At 50.1% G+C, this 21,780-nt stretch overlaps 1 protein-coding gene across 7 annotated transcripts in view; it reads right to left on the bottom strand.

Moving 5' to 3' along the window:
* The window catches only part of LOC137348259 (growth factor receptor-bound protein 7-like), a 197,306-nt gene that overhangs the window by 52,023 nt on the left and 123,503 nt on the right, over positions 1–21,780 (bottom strand). For all 7 annotated transcript variants that reach the window (XM_068013687.1, XM_068013683.1, XM_068013681.1 and 4 more), the window contains 4 exons: positions 20,843–21,032; positions 20,222–20,354; positions 7,797–7,953; positions 6,848–6,969 (listed from right to left, as the gene is read on the bottom strand). In XM_068013687.1, the coding sequence (XP_067869788.1) occupies positions 6,848–6,969; positions 7,797–7,953; positions 20,222–20,354; positions 20,843–21,032 (602 nt within the window). The remainder of the gene's footprint in view (positions 1–6,847; positions 6,970–7,796; positions 7,954–20,221; positions 20,355–20,842; positions 21,033–21,780) is intronic.

The following is a 21,780-nucleotide window of genomic DNA, read 5'->3' as shown; positions in this document are numbered from 1 at the left end:
ACGGTACACAGTACACAGCCGGGGTACACAGTACACAGCCTGGGCACACAGTACACAGCCTGGGCACACAGTACACAGCCGGGGTACACAGTACACAGCCTGAGCACACAGTACACAGCCGGGGCACACAGTACACAGCCACGGTACACAGTACACAGCCGGGGCACACAGTACACAGCCTGGGCACACAGTACACAGCCACGGTACACAGTACACAGCCGGGGCACACAGTACACAGCCGGGGCACACAGTACACAGCCTGGGCACACAGTACACAGCCGGGGCACACAGTACACAGTTGGGGCAAACAGTACACAGTTGGGGCACACAGTACACAGCCGGGATACACAGTACACAGCCGGGATACACAGTACACAGCCTGGGCACACAGTACACAGCCTGGGCACACAGTACACAGCTGGGGTACACAGCACACAGCCACGGTACTCAGTACACAGCCACGGTACACAGCACACAGCCACGGTACACAGCACACAGCCGGGACACACAGTACACAGCCGGGGCACACAGTACACAGTTGGGGTACACAGTACACAGCCAGGGTACACAGTACACAGCCGGGGTACACAGCACACAGCCACGGCACACAGTACACAGCCACGGCACACAGTACACAGCCACGGCACACAGTGCACAGCCGGGGTACACAGTACACAGCCGAGGCACACAGCACACAGCCGGGGTACACAATACACAGCCGGGATACACAGTACACAGCCGGGGTACACAGCACACAGCCGGGGCACACAGTACACAGCCGGGGCACACAGTACACAGCCGGGGTACACAGTACACAGCCGAGGCACACAGCACACAGCCGGGGTACACAATACACAGCCGGGATACACAGTACACAGCCGGGGTACACAGCACACAGCCGGGGCACACAGTACACAGCCGGGGCACACAGTACACAGCCGGGGTACACAGTACACAGCCGGGGCACATAGTACACAACCGGGGCACACAGTACACAGCCAGGGTACACAGTACACAGCCTGGCACACAGCGCACAGCCAGGACACACAGTACACGGCCGGGGCACACAGTACACAGCCGGGGCACACAGTACACAGCCGGGGCACACAGTACACAGTTGGGGCACACAGTACACAGTTGGGGCACACAGTACATAGCCTGGGCACACAGTACACATTTGGGGCACACAGTACACAGCCTGGGCACACAGTACACAGCCGGGGCACACAGTACACAGCCTGGCACACAGCGCACAGCCAGGACACACAGTACACGGCCGGGGCACACAGTACACAGCCGGGGCACACATTACACAGTTGGGGCACACAGTACACAGTTGGGGCACACAGTACATAGCCTGGGCACACAGTACACATTTGGGGCACACAGTACACAGCCTGGGCACACAGTACACAGCCGGGGCACACAGTACACAGTTGGGGCACACAGTACACAGCCGGGGCACACAGTACACAGTTGGGGCACACATTACACAGCCAGGGCACACATTACACAGCCGGGGCACACAGTACACAGTTGGGGCACACAGTACACAGCCGGGGCACACAGTTGGGGCACACAGTACACAGCCGGGGCACACAGTACACAGATGGGGCACACAGTACACAGCCGGGGCACACATTACACAGCCGGGGCACACATTACACAGCCGGGGCACACAGTACACAGTTGGGGCACACAGTACACAGCCGGGATACACAGTACACAGCTGCGGTACACCGTACACAGCCGGGGTACACAGTACACAGCCTGGGCACACAGTACACAGCCTGGGCACACAGTACACAGCCGAGGTACACAGCACACAGCTGGGGTACACAGTACACAGCCTGGGCACACAGTACACAGCCTGGGCACACAGTACACAGCTGGGGTACACAGTACACAGCCTGGGCACACAGTACACACCCTGGGCACACAGTACACAGCCGGGGTACACAGTACACAGCCTGGGCACACAGTACACAGCTGGGATACACCGTACACAGCCGGGGCACACCGTACACAGCCGGGGCACACCGTACACAGCCGGGGCACACCGTACACAGCCGGGGTACACCGTACACAGCCGGGGTACACAGTACACAGCCGGGGTACACAGTACACAGCCTGGGCACACAGTACACAGCTGGGATACACCGTACACAGCCGGGGCACACAGTACACAGCCGGGGCACACAGTACACAGCCGGGGTACACAGTACACAGCCTGGGCACACAGTACACAGCCTGGGCACACAGTACACAGCCACGGTACACAGTACACAGCCGGGGTACACAGTACACAGCCTGGGCACACAGTACACAGCCTGGGCACACAGTACACAGCCGGGGTACACAGTACACAGCCTGGGCACACAGTACACAGCCGGGGCACACAGTACACAGCCGGGGCACACAGTACACAGTTGGGGCACACAGTACACAGTTGGGGCACACAGTACACAGCCGGGATACACAGTACACAGCCTGGGCACACAGTACACAGCCTGGGCACACAGTACACAGCTGGGGTACACAGCACACAGCCACGGTACTCAGTACACAGCCGGGGTACACAGCACACAGCCACGGTACACAGCACACAGCCGGGACACACAGTACACAGCCGGGGCACACAGTACACAGTTGGGGTACACAGTACACAGCCACGGTACACAGTACACAGCCGGGGTACACAGCACACAGCCACGGCACACAGTACACAGCCACGGCACACAGTACACAGCCACGGCACACAGTGCACAGCCGGGGTACACAGTACACAGCCGAGGCACACAGCACACAGCCGGGGTACACAATACACAGCCGGGATACACAGTACACAGCCGGGGTACACAGCACACAGCCGGGGCACACAGTACACAGCCGGGGCACACAGTACACAGCCGGGGTACACAGTACACAGCCGGGGCACATAGTACACAGCCGGGGCACACAGCACACAGCCGGGGTACACAATACACAGCCGGGATACACAGTACACAGCCGGGGTACACAGCACACAGCCGGGGCACACAGTACACAGCCGGGGCACACAGTACACAGCCGGGGTACACAGTACACAGCCGGGGCACACAGTACACAGCCGGGGCACACAGTACACAGCCGGGGTACACAGTACACAGCCGGGGCACATAGTACACAGCCGGGGCACACAGTACACAGCCGGGGTACACAGTACACAGCCTGGCACACAGCGCACAGCCAGGACACACAGTACACGGCCGGGGCACACAGTACACGGCCGGGGCACACAGTACACAGCCGGGGCACACAGTACACAGTTGGGGCACACAGTACACAGCCGGGGCACACATTACACAGTTGGGGCACACAGTACACATTTGGGGCACACAGTACACATTTGGGGCACACAGTACACAGCCTGGGCACACAGTACACAGCCTGGGCACACAGTACACAGCCGGGGCACACAGTACACAGTTGGGGCACACAGTACACAGCCGGGGCACACAGTACACAGTTGGGGCACACATTACACAGACAGGGCACACATTACACAGCCGGGGCACACAGTACACAGTTGGGGCACACAGTACACAGCCGGGGCACACAGTTGGGGCACACAGTACACAGCCGGGGCACACAGTACACAGTTGGGGCACACAGTACACAGCCGGGGCACACATTACACAGCCGGGGCACACATTACACAGCCGGGGCACACAGTACACAGTTGGGGCACACAGTACATAGCCGGGGCACACAGTACACATTTGGGGCACACAGTACACAGCCTGGGCACACAGTACACAGCCTGGGCACACAGTACACAGCCGGGGCACACAGTACACAGTTGGGGCACACAGTACACAGCCGGGGCACACAGTACACAGTTGGGGCACACATTACACAGACAGGGCACACATTACACAGCCGGGGCACACAGTACACAGTTGGGGCACACAGTACACAGCCGGGGCACACAGTTGGGGCACACAGTACACAGCCGGGGCACACAGTACACAGTTGGGGCACACAGTACACAGCCGGGGCACACATTACACAGCCGGGGCACACATTACACAGCCGGGGCACACATTACACAGCCGGGGCACACAGTACACAGTTGGGGCACACAGTACACAGCCGGGATACACAGTGAGTTTCTGGCAACTGATAAATGTTTCAACCAGAGAGAAGTTAACATAGAATTACAAAGAATTTACAGGACAGAAACAGGCCATTCAGCCCAACAGATCTATGCTGGTGTTTGTGCTCTGCACAAACCTCCTCCCACCTTGCATCGTCTCACTCTATTACCATATCTCTTTTCAAATATGTATAGTTTGTGATGGAATCTGTGATTGCAAAGCTTGTTTTTTTAAGACCCTAACTGAGAGGGAAACTAGAATTGAAACAGAAATGGAAACCAAAACTGAAATGGAAGCTGGAAAAAACAACTTCAGGTTTCTGGGAAAACTAACACTGGTTTGAACCAGATAAAAGGAGACAGATTCGGTCGGAGTGGAGCACCGGCAAGCAGAAGAAAGTGAAGACTGAATCCAGGAGTTGTTTCTGTTACTTAAAGTAGCCGACGAACCAGACCCTGCCATACAGTGCTCAGGTTGTCACTGAAGGACTCAGATAAAGGGAAGAATGATAAATCCACGCCAACAAGACTGTCATAAGCAGAGCTGAGGAGGGTCTGTAGAGGTGCGCTTTGTGCTGAAGACCGTACCTGTGGAGTTCGGATTGAGAGGGAACTGCTGTTGGAAGAGGGACAGCGTCTAAATCCTTGAAGAGAGGGGCTGAAAATCTACCTGAGGAACTTCAGAGTTATGAAGAAGTGTGTGCACAGTGAAACTGTGTGACCCAGCTCTCTTGTATCTGATAGTTAAGGTGTAATTTGTAATATGTGAACAACAGATGCCCCTCTACATTGCTTTCATTGATCTCACCAAAGCCTTTGACCTCGTCAGCAGACGTGGTCTCTTCAGACTACTAGAAAAGATCGGATGTCCACCAAAGCTACTAAGTATCATCACCTCATTCCATGACAATATGAAAGGCACAATTCAACATGGTGGCTCCTCATCAGAGCCCTTTCCTATCCTGAGTGGTGTGAAACAGGGCTGTGTTCTCGCACCCACACTTTTTGGGATTTTCTTCTCCCTGCTGCTTTCACATGCGTTCAAATCCTCTGAAGAAGGAATTTTCCTCCACACAAGATCAGGGGGCAGGTTGTTCAACCTTGCCCGTCTAAGAGCGAAGTCCAAAGTACGGAAAGTCTTCATCAGAGAACTCCTCTTTGCTGACGATGCTGCTTTAACATCTCACACTGAAGAATGCCTGCAGAGTCTCATCGACAGGTTTGCGTCTGCCTGCAATGAATTTGGCCTAACCATCAGCCTCAAGAAAACGAACATCATGGGGCAGGATGTCAGAAATGCTCCATCCATCAATATTGGCGACCACGCTCTGGAAGTGGTTCAAGAGTTCACCTACCTAGGCTCAACTATCACCAGTAACCTGTCTCTAGATGCAGAAATCAACAAGCGCATGGGTAAGGCTTCCACTGCTATGTCCAGACTGGCCAAGAGAGTGTGGGAAAATGGCGCACTGACACGGAACACAAAAGTCCGAGTGTATCAGGCCTGTGTCCTCAGTACCTTGCTCTACGGCAGCGAGGCCTGGACAACGTATGCCAGCCAAGAGCGACGTCTCAATTCATTCCATCTTCGCTGCCTTCGGAGAATACTTGGCATCAGGTGGCAGGACTATATCTCCAACACAGAAGTCCTTGAAGCGGCCAACACCCCCAGCTTATACACACTACTGAGTCAGCGGCGCTTGAGATGGCTTGGCCATGTGAGCCGCATGGAAGATGGCAGGATCCCCAAAGACACATTGTACAGCGAGCTCGCCACTGGTATCAGACCCACCGGCCGTCCATGTCTCCGTTATAAAGACGTCTGCAAACGCGACATGAAATCGTGTGACATTGATCACCAGTCGTGGGAGTCAGTTGCCAGCATTCGCCAGAGCTGGCGGGCAGCCATAAAGACAGGGCTAAATTGTGGCGAGTCGAAGAGACTTAGTAGTTGGCAGGAAAAAAGACAGAGGCGCAAGGGGAGAGCCAACTGTGCAACAGCCCCAACAAACAAATTTCTCTGCAGCACCTGTGGAAGAGCCTGTCACTCCAGAATTGGCCTTTATAGCCACTCCAGGCGCTGCTTCACAAACCACTGACCACCTCCAGGCGCGTATCCATTGTCTCTCGAGATAAGGAGGCCCAAAAGAAATATATTGACCGTGATTTGTCTGTTGCTTCATGTTTAATTTATGTTGGTTTTGGTTTGAATGCTTAAATAAAATTTGTAAAAGTGAAATCTTGTCTGTTTGGTTTGGTTTCCTAAATTGGGGTCAATTTGTGGATTTGATTCTCTTGGTTTGTTGGTGGTCTTCACAGGGATCATAAGAAGTTAAAAATGACATAAAGCTTATTTAACGAGTCAGATTTTTTTCAAACTTAATTTGCAATGAAATCCTCTCACCATGGCAATTGGTGCCACAACTTCAAACTGTTTAGGAGCTAATTAGAAGCTGATTAAGCTTAGAAAAGATCACTACTGGCTGCATGTTTAGGGGAATAATTATGAGGTTTTGTACCAGGTATAATTATGATATGCCTGTCAATGGCTGAAATGTACGACATTCCCACTCAGTCTCTGAGAAAAATTCTACCCAAATTATGTTATCAATGTGGTCCTGTAGCTGCATTAATAAAGCACTGAAATCTCATTTAGAGAATCCATGTTAAAAACAAACCCAATCTCACTAACTTTGAAAGAGATCTTACCTCAGGATTCCTGAAGAATTCGTATTTTGCATAATGCTTTCTGAAGATGAACCTGCTTCCACTCCCAATCGGCCAGGTTTCCTGTACCTCTATCAATGACTCGTGATCCTCTAGACACCTTTCTGGGACAGACAGAGATTCAGAAATGAGTTGTATGTATTAATCACGGAAGGAAAACAAGGAGTGGGTGGGGTTAGCCACCATCAGCTCAGCCTCCCAAGTAAGTCCTACAGCCCCCCTACCCACCACAGGTTCCAATCACCTGGTCCATAAATACACGGCGTGTGTCCCCACGATTTCACCCTGAAATCCATCGTACTGATTATGGATAGTGGTCAGGGAAATCCCATTTACAAAATAAGGAGGAAGGAAAATACAGTTATATTTCGATAAATATTTCCTCATTTTATACTAAATTAAAGTATGAGGTCTGTACTCTCAGAATTTGTGCTTCTGAGCAACATGCTTTATTCACAGTTGGGGAAAAAGCGAGACTGTACCTGGCCCTAAATCCTGAGAAAATGTTATAAATCTCCAAGAGTTTGTGCAGACCCTGGGGTGTGAAAGAGAGTGTGCTGATACCCAAACTCACTCCCTGAGGGCACAGCCTCTGACTGGCACTGGGATCCTTGGTGCTGACTGCTCCAATACCTGAGACAGTGGCTGTTATGTCAGGCTATTCAGTCGTGTGGGTCATCACTACTGTGCCTTTATTTTTAATGCAGCCGAGTGAGAGCACAAGTGGAATACAACCCCTTTTGCCAACTTTGTTTAGGTGAGGATGTGGGGTGCGGAGTGAGGGGTGAGGGGTGAGGGTATGGAGGTGAGAGGTGAGGATGAGGGGTGAGGGTATGAGGGGTGAGGATATGAGGGGCGAGGGCAGGTTGAGGATAAGGTGAGGGGTGAGGGTAGGGTGAGGGGTGATGAGTACTCCTGTCACTATGGTTACCTAGTGCAGCATTTGGGTGTGCCTCGACGAGGGTCCAGCTCTCCTCATCGACACAGCGATTCCTCTCCACCAGCATGTGGCAAATGTCCCGAGCTTTAACTGTGTCCGTGACCTGAAGTGATTTCTTCATTCCATCTTCACTGAAGATAGTAATAACCTGCATCAAAAAGAGAGAGAATAGGATAGAGTGAGAGAATGGTGAAGTCTAACGAGATTTGCTGGAATTCTGAGTGAGACGTAACATCGACAGATTTGGCACCAGTTGGGCACATTTTTAGATTTAACCTTCGGGTTACAATCACGATGAAAACTTTGGGCTCAGTTTTTATCTTTGCAGCACTAAGTGTTAATGCAAATTAATATTCCCGCACTCAACCAACCTGTTTACATAAGTCTCACTGCCAATCCACTCCTGTAGGCAGCTTGCCAAGAAGAGTGTTAGGATTACAATTGTCTCCTTGTTAATACACAGGCACTCCACAGATGCTGCCAGACCTGCTGAGTATTTCCAGCATTTCTTGTTTTTATTTCAGATTTCCAGCATCTGCAGTATTTTGCTTTTGTTTTAGTGGCTCAAGGGATTGACAAAAGGATGAACCGAACCTTCCACGTATCGCCTGACTCATTCCAAGCTGAGGGTCATTATGGTGCAGAATCGACTCTGCCTGATGTATTTGTCCTGGTTTCTGTGTTCTGAGTGAATGCAGATAATGTTTTAATTGTTAAAAGAAATCTGTGGTTAACCCACCATCAGAATCCACAGCATCAGTGTTACCAGGGAGACGAGACAGCATGGCGTATCTTGAGCAGGTGAAACACATCAGCCGTAACGATTGTTATCAGACACACAGACCATAATTATGTCTTTGTCACATTGCAGCAGACACTGACGGATGAGTCTACATAGACCTGTCATGTGTACAAACACCATATTGTGTTTCTGTGCAGATAGTAGCCCGAAACTAACTGTAGAGCAGAGAACAGACAGTTTCACACTGACACTATTGGATAGTTCATGTTACAAGCTCTTGACTCTCAGTGGCTCCCCTGTGCTGAACAGCAGAGGCAATGTGGAAAGTAATTACAGGGAATATACAGCACAGAAACAGGACATTCAACCTGACTGCTCCATATTGGTGTTTATGCTCCACCCCCTCTTCATCTCATCCTATCAGCATACCCTTCCATTCCTTTCTCCCTCATGTGTTTATCCAGCTTCCCCTTAAACGTATCTATAGTATTTACCTCAACCACTCCCTGTGGTAGCGAGTTCCACATTCTCACCACTCTCTGGGTAAAGATGTTTCTCCTGAATTCCCGATTAGATTTATTGCTGACTATCATATTTATGGCCTAGTTCTGGTCTGCCACACAAGTGGAAACAACTCTCTATGTCTAACCGATGAAACCCTTTCACAATTTTGAAGACCTCTATCAGGTCACCCCTCGCCTTCTCTTTTCGAGAGTAAAGAGCCTCAGCCTGTTCAGCATTTTCTGACAGTTATAACCTCTCAGTTCTGATACCATTCTCGTAAAGATTCTTTGCACCTTCTCCAGTCCCTGAATCACAGAATTGTTACAGAGCAGAATGAGGCCATTCGGCCCATCGTGTCGCCACTGACTCTCCAAATGAGCATTTCACCTAGTGCCACACCCCTGCTGTCTCCCCGTAACCCTGCACATTCTCCCTTTTCATATAACTGTCTAATTCCCTTTTGAATGCTTCAGTTGAACCTGCCTCCACCACGTTCTCAGGCAGCGCATTCCAGACCTGAACCACTCGCTGTGTGAAGAAGTTTTTCCTCCTGTCACTTTTGCTTCTTTTGCCAATTACCTTAAATCTGTGCCCTCTCGTTCTCGATCCTTTCACGAGTGGGAACAGTTTCTCCCTATTCGCAGTCTCCAGACCCCTCATGATTTTGAATGTCTCTATCAAATCTCCTCTCAGCCTTCTCTTCTCCAAGGAAAACAGTCCCAACTTCTCCAATCTATCTTCATAACTGAAGTTCCTTACCCCTGGAATCATTTGCATGAATCTTTTCTGCATCCTCTCTAATCTCTTCACATTCTTTCTAAAGCGCAGTGCCCTGAACTGGATGTAATACTCTAGCTGAAGTTGAACTAGTGTCTCATACAAGTTCAACATAACCTCCTTGCTCTTGTACTCTATGCCCCTCTTAATAAATCCCAGGATACTGTATGCTTTATTAACCGCGCTCCAACCCTGTCCTGCCACCTTCAATGACTTTTGCACATATACACCCAGGTCCCTCTGCTCCTGCACCCTGTATCCTCTATATCCTTTTTATAATATGGAGATCAGAACTGTTTGCAGTTCCAAGTGTGGTCTAACGAAGGTTTGATACAAGGTTAATATAACTTCTCTGCTTTTTATTTCTATCCCTCTAAAAATGAACCCCAGTGCTTTGTTTGCTTTTTTCTGAACTTGTGTCGCTATTGTTAGTGATTTGTGTATATGTACCCCCAGATTCCTCTGCTGCTCTCCCCTATTTACATTTATTTTCCAAGGAAAATGTGTTCTCTTTATTCCTACCAAAGTGCATCACCTCACTTTGTCTACATTGAAATTTATTTGCCATTTACACTGTAGTTCTAGAGGTTTATAATGGAAGGAGCTTGGAATGTGTAAGCTGAGGATGCTGAGTGTTCCTCCTCCTCCTGCAGCTTCAGTCCTGTCTGCAGTGGGATGCTGTGTAAGGCACAGCAAACCACTACCATTCTGGAGACCCCTGCTGCTGCATATCGAAGGGTGCCCCAAATCTGTCCAAGTATCGGAATTGCATCTTCAGCAACTCAATGGCTTGCTCAATGATTGCCCTTGTGCTCATAAAACTCTGGTTGTATCTTTCCTCTGCATCAGTGGTAGGTGTCATCAGCCAGGTCCTGAAAGGATAGCCCTTATCCCCAAGGAATCACCCACTGAGTCTGCTTGGAGGGTTAGGCTTCCCATGTTTCACTCCCTTTCTTCTCCTTTCTGAAGCCTCTGGAACTTGTGTAGGATACAGTCATTCTGAACCCTGTCGGGGTCCCTTTAAATAGAAATCCTTCCATTATCACGCCAGCACTCTGTGACGGGTCGGCAAACCTGGAAGTGGGATGCTAATGCCGTGGCTGATTTAAAGAACAAAGCCCACTTCTCTGGCAAACGAGTTCCTGACCTGCTGCAGTCTCCCCGCACCCCCCTCTCCCCCTCCTCTCCCCCCCCCCCCACACCCCACACCCTCCTCCCCCCACACCCCACACCCTCCTCACCCCCACCCTCCTCCACCCCACACCCCTCCCCCCCCCAACACCCTCCTCCCCCCCACCCCCACCCCCTGAGCCTGAGCAGGTCAGTTTGGTGAAAATCCAGCCCCAAGTGACAGTGAATGGGAGCTCCACTCATTAAGGAATCATTTACTCTGGGGCTGGATTCCACAGGCCCTAATCCAGGCACTTACACTAAAATTGTGACTGCTGAAGCACTCCAGCCCTGGTCTGGGGGAAAGAGGCCTTATTAGAAAGGGGTCAGCGAGTGGCTGATGACACTGCAGGCATGAGTCACTGGCATTGTTGGGTGGAAGGGAGAAGTGGTGAGGGTCGGGGAGTACCTTCAAAAAACACCTGACCGCCTCTTTGGGGATGCCAGGCCGCGACCCACATCCAAATCCCTCACTGTGGGCCCCAGCAGGATGGTACCTTCTGCATGATGATTCACAAGTTGGTGAGTCCCAGACTCCTCCCTATTTCCAGGAAGGTGCCCAGTGCAGAGAGGGGCAGAGCTGGCTGCTGTCCAATGATGAAGCTAGCACTTTGTGGGTGAGGCCCCGGAACATTAAGCATTCTCAGAGACATCCTGCACTCCACAAGTCCTTTGCTGCACTGTTCCCTCATTCCTTTAGCTATTGCAGAAGCATCTTCACCACCCGGGCTGCAGCACTTTACTGCAAATGGCCACCACAACCTTCTGCATGGGCAATAAATGCCAGCCTTGCCAGCAATATCCTGAGAACAATCTCCCACAATCCCTGTGTTGAAAAACACCTTATAACTAACGTGACAGACAGGACACCACAAGGGATGAGGTAGTTGCCAACTCTGGTTGGCTGTAGTCCTGGAGGTTTCAATGAGTCACTTGCTACCTCCAACTATCGTGTCCCCACACTCCCGCCATCAACTGCCTAAAACATCCAACCTGACAATTCTCCACTGCCCCTCACCAATCAGAAGGCAAACACACTCTTCATTATCCTATTGGATAATTCTTGATTGTGTGAAACTGTCTTTTTTCAATCTCCAATACTTGTATGATTGATAAATGCAAGTGTTCAAAGAAAATAGAAAAGGGGCAATTTTTTTGATTGCTCCAATGGTTTTTCTGTTAGAATATAAAAGCAAAATACTGCAGATACTGGAAATCTGAAATAAAAACATATAGTGCTGAAAATACTCAGCAAGTCCTGCAAGGTTCTGAAGATGATTCATATCCAACTTGAACTGTTAACTCTGTTTCTGTCTCCACAGATGCTGCCAGACCAGTTGAGTATTTCCAGTGCTTTCTGTTTTTATTTCAGATTTTTCTGATGGGTGTTACTCCCTGCAGTGTCCAGAAGATTAATTTTCAATCCCTGGAGACTCCAGGGCAATCCTGGAGGGTTGACAACCCTAGGATGGGTACCTGTTAAATATACGAAACTCCACAGAGTGTAGATAACATACAGACTGCAGGTCAGGGAATAGAACCCACAAAATTCTGCCTATGCTCAAGTTATCTACAAAAATACAAATTCAACACAAGCAAAAGACATGTCCCGATATTGTGAGGCACCACTGTATAGAGATAGGTCCCAGGTACAATTGTTGTGAATGCTATGTACATGGGGGTTACAGAATGGCAGGCTTTAGGGTAAGAAATGCCAATAGTGTCAAACTAAACATGTCCCTAATACACCAGACCCTGTATTGTATATCTCCCTGCCTCTCACACAAAAAAATACACTGACACAGTCACAGTGATACACCACATTCACACTCTCTAGTTGAAATGACAGTCCTAGGTCTGAATAAGTTGAGTTAATCTAAAGCTGAACAGAAACCTATTATTGAGATGTTCAAAGTTCAGCAGTGGCTGACTGAGTGTATGTGCTCCCAGGTGTTGGCTGTTTCAGCACATACCTGGGACAGATTGGGTAATGTCTGTTTGCTGAGCTGCCATATCTCAGTGCTTCCCTGGTCAGGCATTATTACAAAGCTATCCAGAAAACGCAGAGCCTCGTGTCTCCCTCTCACTCCACTCAAACATGCCAGCTCCAGTGAGAATGACCAGAAAAAGGACTGTCACTTTAAGACATTTGGTCAAGCAGTGAGCTGTTTAGATTAGGTTCTCTTACCTCAGCACTAAGTCTATTTATAGTGGCCATAAATCATGATGCATGACCGGTGTCTAGACATTATATTTAATGTCACTAGGCAACGCTGAACAGGCTGTAAATCATAGCTCTGGACCTGACCTTTCAAGCACAGCACAGACAGGTACTGAGACAGTGACCTAACCTGCACAAAGCCAGGCCACTACCAATACTACACAGGGGGTCATTAACTTTGGACAATAATGTAAAACAGGCAATATATAACTGGTAAAATGTTATACAGCTCTCCTCAACTGTATCAATGGAAACAAGCAGTGAACCACAAAATCACTATGAATAAGGAAGGCTATTTGGTCCATCTTAATACATCCATCCAGAGCAACCCTACACCCCCCTATTGCGGCAGTTAGTTGCCTAATGATGCTGAGGTATTCTCCGCCCCCACTCTGCCTGGGAATGGGTCCAAGTGTCGATCACTCTCTGGGCTCGATTTTCACCAACCTTCTCCTGGCATAAACAGGATGGTGATGACCTCAGAATGAAGATGGCAGTCTTTTCTCCCTGTTAAGTCTCAGGAAGACCCTGCCTCTGTCTCCACCCCCCAGCGACATCAGTTCCAATCAGCAAATGTACACTGGAATCAAGACCCCCATGATACCCCACTGCCTGCCCCCTTCCCCTTCCCCAGAATATCCCACCGCCTGTCCTTTCCCCATCCCCATGATATCCCACCGCCTTCCCCCTTCCCAACGATATCCCACCATCTGCCACTGCCCCCCTTCCCCACAATATCCCACCGCCTGTCCTTTCCCCATCTCCATGATATCCCACCACCTCCCCCCTTCCCCAAGCTATCGGACTGCATGTCCCCTTCCACACTATATCCCTCCCCCTGCCCCCTTCCCCATGGTATCCCACTGCCTGTCCTCTTCCACCCGATATCCCACTGCCTGCCCCCTTCCTCACGATATCCCTCCGCCTGCCCCCTGCCCCACTATATCCCATTGCTTGTGCCCTTCCCCACGATATCCCACTGCTTGCCCCCTTCCCCACGACATCTCACCACAAGTCCCCTTCCCCACATTATCCCACCACCTGCCCCCTTCCCCAAGCTATCGCACTGCTTGTCCCCTTCCCCACAATATTCCACTGCTTGTCCCCTTACCCCTTTGCCATGATATCCCACCGCTTGCCCCCTTCCCCACGATATCCTGTCCACTCCCTCCAGACAGCCGGTATTGATCATTCCCCCAAAGCCACCTCCCAAAATTGTTCCTTTGAACTAACAACAACTTTATTTATATAGCGCTTTTAATGTAATATAAGTTCCCAAAGTGCTTCACAGGAGCTTTTTCAAAACAATTTGACACCGAGCCACATGCCAAAATAGGTTTTAAGGGGCCTCTTAAAGGAATAAAGAGAGGTAAAGACAGAGAGGTTTAGGGAGGGAATTCCATTGCTTACTGCTTAGTGTGACTAACCGGATCAGGGCCGTGTCTGGGCAGAGGTTGTTGGAAATCCCGTGATCTCTCTCAGTGGTGACAGTGATACTTTGCACACTGCAGCCTCGCTCACTCACTCCCATGGAATGAAAATGAGTATCTACAAGTTTCGATTGAGGAGACTGTACAGGGCCCTATACACAGACCTGGAATGTGTGAGGTGATGTTTGAATGCTCCCACTCCTGAGTGTCACACTAATTATAGCCCACAATGTCCTGCAGCTACAGTCAGTTCCACAATGCTGTGGTTTTATCACTGTTCAAACTTGGCAACTCATTGGTAGGTGGTGAGGCAGTGTGTGTGTGTTGGTATAAGGTTGGTTCAACATTTGAAAACCTTTTGTGTTATTTATGTACCTTAAAAGTCTCCCAGTTTATCACGATGGCTGAATATGTGAGCTCTTGATGATGTCAGGAATTTTCCCATCTGCCCTGCCACATCATCCACCCTGGCCCGGTGCAATCGACAGCTGGGGGTCAGGAGCTGGGCGTCAGGGGTCAGAGACAAGGAGTTGGGAAGTGGGACAGATAGTCCAGACTCTTCCAAGTCACTAGAACATGAATCTCTGGACTCATAAGAGGCACTGGCTCTGTGGGCGCCACAGTGGTGTAATGGTTAGCACCACAGCCTCACAGCTCCAGCGACCCGGGTTCAGTTCTGGGTACTGCCTGTGCAGTGTTTGCAAGTTCTCCCTGTGACTGTGTGGGTTTCCGCCGGGTGCTCTGGTTTCCTCCCACAGCCAAAGACTTACAGATTGATAGGTAAATTGGCCATTGTAAATTGCCCTTAGTATAGGTAGGTGGTAGGAGAATTGTGGGGATGTGGTAGGGAATATGGGATTGATGTAGGATTAGTATAAATGGGTGGTTGATGGTCAGCACAGACTTGGTGGGCTGAAGGGCCTGTTTCAGTGCTGTGTATCTCTCTATGACTCTAAAGGCAAATGACACCAATGGGAGGCAGTTGTGACAGCCTAAACTCTGAGTTGGAGTATCCCACCTTCTGCTCTCTTAAACATGAGCTGATCCAAAACTCTGCTGCTTGATCAAGTCCCATCACTCTTGCATTCACTGACCTACATTAGCTGCTGGTCTGGCAATGCCTCAATTTTAAATGTTTTGTTTTGATCCCTCCATGACCTCTCCCCTCCCTATCTCTGTAACCTTCTCCGGTCACACAACCCTCTGAGATATCTGCACTCCTCCAGTACTGGCATGTTACTCATCCCGAGGTGGGGAGGGGCGAGGCCTTGGATGGATTTGAAAACAAGGATGAGAATTTTAAAATCGAGGCGTGTTTAACCGGGAGCCAATGCAGGTCAGTGAGCACAAGGGTAATGTAGGAATGGGACTTGGTGTGAGTTAGGACACAGGCAACAGAGTTTTGGATGAGCTTAAGTTCATGGAGGGTAGAATGTGGGAGGCTGGGCAGGAGTGCATGGGTATAGTCAAGTCTAGAGTTAACCAAGTTTGGATGAGGGTTTCAGCAATGTTGAGTTGATGAGAGGTGGAGTTGGGCGATGTTACGGAGGTGGAAGCACGGGTCTTAGTGATGGCACGGAGATGTGGTTGGAAACTCATCTCAGGTCAAATATAACACTGAGGTTGTGAACAGTCTGGTTCGGTCTCAGACAGTTGACAGAGGAATGGAGTCAGTGGCAAGGGAGTGGAGTTGGTGGTGAGGACTGAAGACAATGGCTTTGGTCTTTCCAATATTTAACAGGAGGAAATTTATGCTCATCCAGTTCTGAATGTTGGACAAGCAGTCTGATAATTTAGAGACAGTGGAGGGGTGGAGAGAGGTGGTGATGAGGTAGAGCTGAGCGTTGTCAGCATACATGTGAAAACTGATGTGATTATTACAATGCAATAATCAATGTGGGTGTAAAATACGGTGGAATAAAGAAAGAAAAGTCTTGCATTTTATCATGCTAGGCCCCCACCTGCCAAGAATGAGGCACATTGATCATGAACATTGATTTTAAACTGTTACTGGAGTGAAGAAAGGACTTGTTAAACCGATCAGCCATGGCTGGAAAAGACATTTGCTTATTAACAGACAGTGTTTGGAAGGACAAAGCAGGCATTCCCTGACACATTCAACCCACAATGGACTTTAGATCACTAGACATTGAAGGTGTGGGAGCTCACATTCCAGGTTGACTGCTAAGATGGCTGAATACACAAATGGACATGGTCAAACCAGCTAGTCACATGACTAACATGCTGGGCAACCTGAGTTTTTTGAATTTGTACAAATAGTTTGGGTGGAGAACAGAATGCTCCTGGACTGAGAAGATCTCTCCTGGCTGGCTCGCCACAGCCTCTCCTGTCTGTCTGCTCCCATCTCTTTCTCACAAGCCTCTGAAATCACTGAAGACACATGAATCTGAGAAAAGTCTCCTACAGCGAACAAGGTTTAAGAAGAATACTGGGCCTCAATGAAAAGCAAGATCTACCTACAATCAAGGACTCTACAGTGAGCTCAAAGAACCGTAACAACAACTCTTCAGATATTGCCTCAAACTTTTCCACTTTATTTTTCTTCTGCTCTTTTCTGTCTCTATTTGCATGTGTGTATTGCGTATGCATGCTAGCATGGGTGCATCATGTATCCATAAGCGTCAAATGAATTAAAGTTTAAGTTTAATAAATTTCAACTTTTCTTCTTTAAACCTAAGAAAGCCTGTTTGTGCTGGTTTCTTTGCCTTATAATTGGAAAGCGATGAACAAGGATTCACCAAGGGGGAGCTTAAAACACAGTGTGTTTAAAATTAAACCCTGTTACAGTAAGACCAGATGAAGGCTGAGAGGGAACCCTAGACTTTCTCACCTGGTCGTAACACATTTATATTTCAGAACCTCAGGATGTCCCAAAGCGTTTTAGGCTAATGAAGTATTTTTAAAGTGTAGTCACTGTGGTACTGTAGAATAATCAGCACGACTGAGGTAACAAAGAGTGCTAGTCGGTGATATTATGAAACTCGGACCATGAAACTCACCCACAACCCGAGAGATGATTGTCCCTAACTTTCTCCAGGTGGGATGCTGGTGTCCACTACTACACTGTGCAAATTATCACCTTTAATTTGATTGTTTCAGATTGTCTCCTTTTTGGTTCCTCTATAAATGGCCTTTTGCTTTCATCACCTGCTCAGACTCGGGCGCCTTCTAAACCTCTCAGGTCAATTCTACAACTGCAGCCTTAACTGGACTCCACATTGTGCAAGGACACCAAAGTCAGCTGGTTCCTGTGTTGGTTACTTATTTCTGCAGGTGTTTGTAAAACCACCCTTTGTTAAATAAAGCCTCTGCTCTGTCACTGTTTAATTAAGAGATTAAGGAAAGCTGTGTTTGTTTGCCTGGGGAGCCTGTCAGTTAGACGGATATGGCAAAGATCACATGCTCCTCTATTCGTCACATTTTCTAACTGGAGATAAATGGCACTGACGTGCCAGCTGTAGTTCAGCTGCTTGCATGCTCACCTCTGAGTCAGGGTCAATATTGAAAGAGTACTGCAAGTTCAGAGATGCTGTCCTATGGGTGATGTTAAACTATTCCGATGGATATTTAAGTCCCTGTGATGTTATTCAGAGGGAAGGTGTCTACGTTCGGCCAAACACGATCAACATCAGAATAACCAGGATCGACCATTCACCAGCAATATAACAGCTGTCATTACTTTGGGAAACCACATTCACTGGGGACAAATCTAACTTTGAAAGATAAAGTCTTGCATTTCTATAGCGCCTTTCACAACTACAGGATATCCCAAAATGCTTTACAGCCAATGAAGTACATTTGAAGTATAGTCACTGTTGTAATGTAGAGAACATGTCAGCTAATTTGTGCACAGCAAGATCCCACAAACAGCAATGTGATAATGACCAAATAGTTTGTTTTCAGCGATGTTGATTGAAGGATAAATATTGGCCAGGACACCGAGCAGGACTCCCCTGCACTACTTCAAAGTAGTGCCATGGGATCTTTTATGTCTTCCTGAGAGGGCAGACAGGGCTTTGGTTCAAAATCTCATTTGAAAGACTGCCCCTCCGACAGTGCAGTGCTCCCTCAGTACTGACCCTCCGAGAGTGCAGCGCTCCCTCAGTACTGACCCTCCGAGAGTGCAGCACTCCCTCAGTACTGACCCTCCGAGAGTGCAGCACTCCCTCAGTACTGACCCTCCGAGAGTGCAGCACTCCCTAAGTACTGACCCTCCGACAGTGCAGCACTCCCTCAGTACTGACCCTCCGAGACTGCAGAACTCCCTCAGTACTGACCCTCCAAGAGTGCAGCGCTCCCTCAGTACTGACCCTCCGAGAGTGCAGCACTCCCTCAGTACTGACCCTCCGAGAGTGCAGCACTCCCTCAGTACTGACCCTCCGAGACTGCAGCACTCCCTCAGTACTGACACCCCGGGAGTGCAGCACTCCCTCAGTACTGACCCTCCGAGACTGCAGCACTCCCTCAGTACTGACCCTCCGAGAGTGCAGCACTCCCTCAGTACTGACCCTCCGAGAGTGCAGCACTCCCTCAGTACTGACCCTCCGAGAGTGCAGCACTCCCTCAGTGCTGACCCTCCAAGGGTGCAGCACTGCCTCAGTACTGACCCTCCGACAGTGCAGCACTCCCTCAGTACTGCTCCTCCAACAGGGCAGCACTCCCTCAGCACTGACCCTTGAACAGTGCAGCGCTCTCTCAATACAGACCCTCAAACAGTGTCCCTTGATACTGACCCTCCAACAATGCAGTGCCCCCTCAGCACTGGCTCTCCGACACTGCAATGCTCCCTCAGTACTGACCCTCCAACAGTGCAGCACTGCCTCAGTACTGACCCTCCGACAGTGCAGCACTCCCTCAGTACTGCTCCTCCAACAGGGCAGCACTCCCTCAGCACTGACCCTTGAACAGTGCAGCGCTCTCTCAATACAGACCCTCAAACAGTGTCCCTTGATACTGACCCTCCAACAATGCAGTGCTCCCTCAGTACTGACCCTCCACCAGTGCAGCACTCCCTCAGAACTGACCCTCCAACAGTGCAGCAGTCCCTCAGTACTGACCCTCCGAGAGTGCAGCACTCCCTCAGCACTGATCCTCTGAGAGTGCAGCGCTTCCTCAAGAGAGTTTTAATGGGTGGTTGATATTGTCAGTTATACACAGTTGGCAAAAGTTAAAATTAAGACCTTTGTGAAGAATTTTTGATGTTTCAAATTATGGGTAGGTCCTACATTTAATTATTGCTTTCAAGAAAGGAATACTAACATCTTAATAACACAAGGGACCCGCCCCACTCACCTCCCTTCGCCTCCTCCCCTCCCCACCCACCTCCCTTCGCTTCCTCCCCTCCCCACCCACCTCCCTTCGCCTCCTCCCCGCCCCACCACCTCCCTTTGCCTCCTTCCCTCCCCACCCACCTCCCTTCACCTCCGTCCCTCCACATCCCCTCCTATTCCATCTCCCCCTCAGCTTTATTCTCTCCTCCTGACATGCCTGGTGATGGCTATGGAAAGGAAACAATGGGTAACAGATTATCCACTCCAGGTTTAATACTTACATGTGTGCCTCCACCTGCCAGAGCCCTGGAGCTGTCGCTGAGGCTCGGGGAACTGGACAGGCTGCAGAGTTCAGGGAAAGGGTTGGGGATGGTTGGGAGAGATGTTGTTTGATGCTCTTCCTCCTTCAGCTGCCTGTAATAAATTAAAAACACTTTAACAACATTGTAAATTACCTTCAGCTCAGAAACTATCGAGCAGGATGGTGATAGTTTTGGGACCTCCTGAAGGCAACTTCCGATATTGGGAATTTGGGAGGAATTTGGAATTAGATGATTCCTCTCCAAACCCTCTTGGAACCTCCTCACTGACCAGTGTCACACGGATTCCAGAGTCTAAACCCAGCACAGAGACACCTTCCTCCCTGATGCCCTAACTCTTGTAAATCACTACAAAGTCCATTAACTGAGGTAAATCACCTTCCATCATCTCGCCTCCACTTTCACACCACCATCCTCCTCCAGCTCCGATACAATCTATAACTGGGCTGATATTTGACATTTGGGTATCTGGCCTCTTAACCACCCCCCATCCTGCTATTTGCTGAGCTGCTCCATTTTAATTAGAATTTACGGATAAATTTTTTAGAGCTGAAATGTTAGATTGGTGTAAGAATAGTGTACCTTTGTACTTGTATGTGAACAGGCTGTGACCTCTGACCCAACAGTGTCGGCTGAGGTCCAGGCAGGCTGGAGGTCATGTGACCATTGGGCAGTATCGATGCTACATCCTTCTGCAGATTCCCTGTTCGGTACAAGGTGTCCAGTCTGGTGTTCACATCTTGCTCCAACGCCACAAAGTCCATATCAGCAGCTAACAGAGAAAATGACAGATAATTAAATACTCCTAATCAAAAGCATACAAGGGCACTCTCAAAACCCCCTCCACCCAGAGAAGTTCAAAACTAATAGAGCAGGAGAGCCCCACCCGGTGAGGGACTGAACCCCGGGGAGGAGGAGAGCCCCGCCCGGTGTGGGACTGAGCCCGGGGAGGTGGAGAGCCCCGCTCGGTGTGGGACTGAGCCCTGGGGAGGAGGAGAGCCCCGCACGGTGAGGCACTGAAACCCGGGGAAGAGGAGAGCCCCGCCCGGTGAGGCACTGAAACCCGGGGAAGAGGAGAGCCCCGCCCGGTGTGGGACTGAGCTCTGGGGAGGAGGAGAGCCCCACTCGGTGTGGGACTGAACCCCGGGGAGGAGGAGAGCCCCGCTCGGTGTGGGACTGAACCCCGGGGAGGAGGAGAACCCCACCCGGTGAGGGACTGAACCCCGGGGAGGAGGAGAGCCCCGTTCGGTGTGGGACTGAGCTCTGGGGAGGAGGAGAGCCCCACTCGGTGTGGGACTGAACCCGGGGGGGGAGGAGAGCCCCGCTCGGTGTGGGACTGAGCCCCGGGGAGGAGGAGAGCCCCGCTCGGTGTGGGACTGAGCCCGGGGGGGAGGAGAGCCCCGCTCGGTGTGGGACTGAGCTCTGGGGAGGAGGAGAGCCCCGCTCGGTGTGGGACTGAGCTCTGGGGAGGAGGAGAGCCCCGCCCGGTGTGGGACCGAGCTCTGGGGAGGAGGAGAGCC

Source organism: Heterodontus francisci, chromosome 33 (assembly GCF_036365525.1).
Source record: "Heterodontus francisci isolate sHetFra1 chromosome 33, sHetFra1.hap1, whole genome shotgun sequence".
In the NCBI taxonomy this organism is placed as follows: Eukaryota; Metazoa; Chordata; class Chondrichthyes; order Heterodontiformes; family Heterodontidae; genus Heterodontus; species Heterodontus francisci.
Note: the sequence above shows the minus strand (reverse complement) of the source record. Positions and strands in the feature narration are given on the sequence as shown.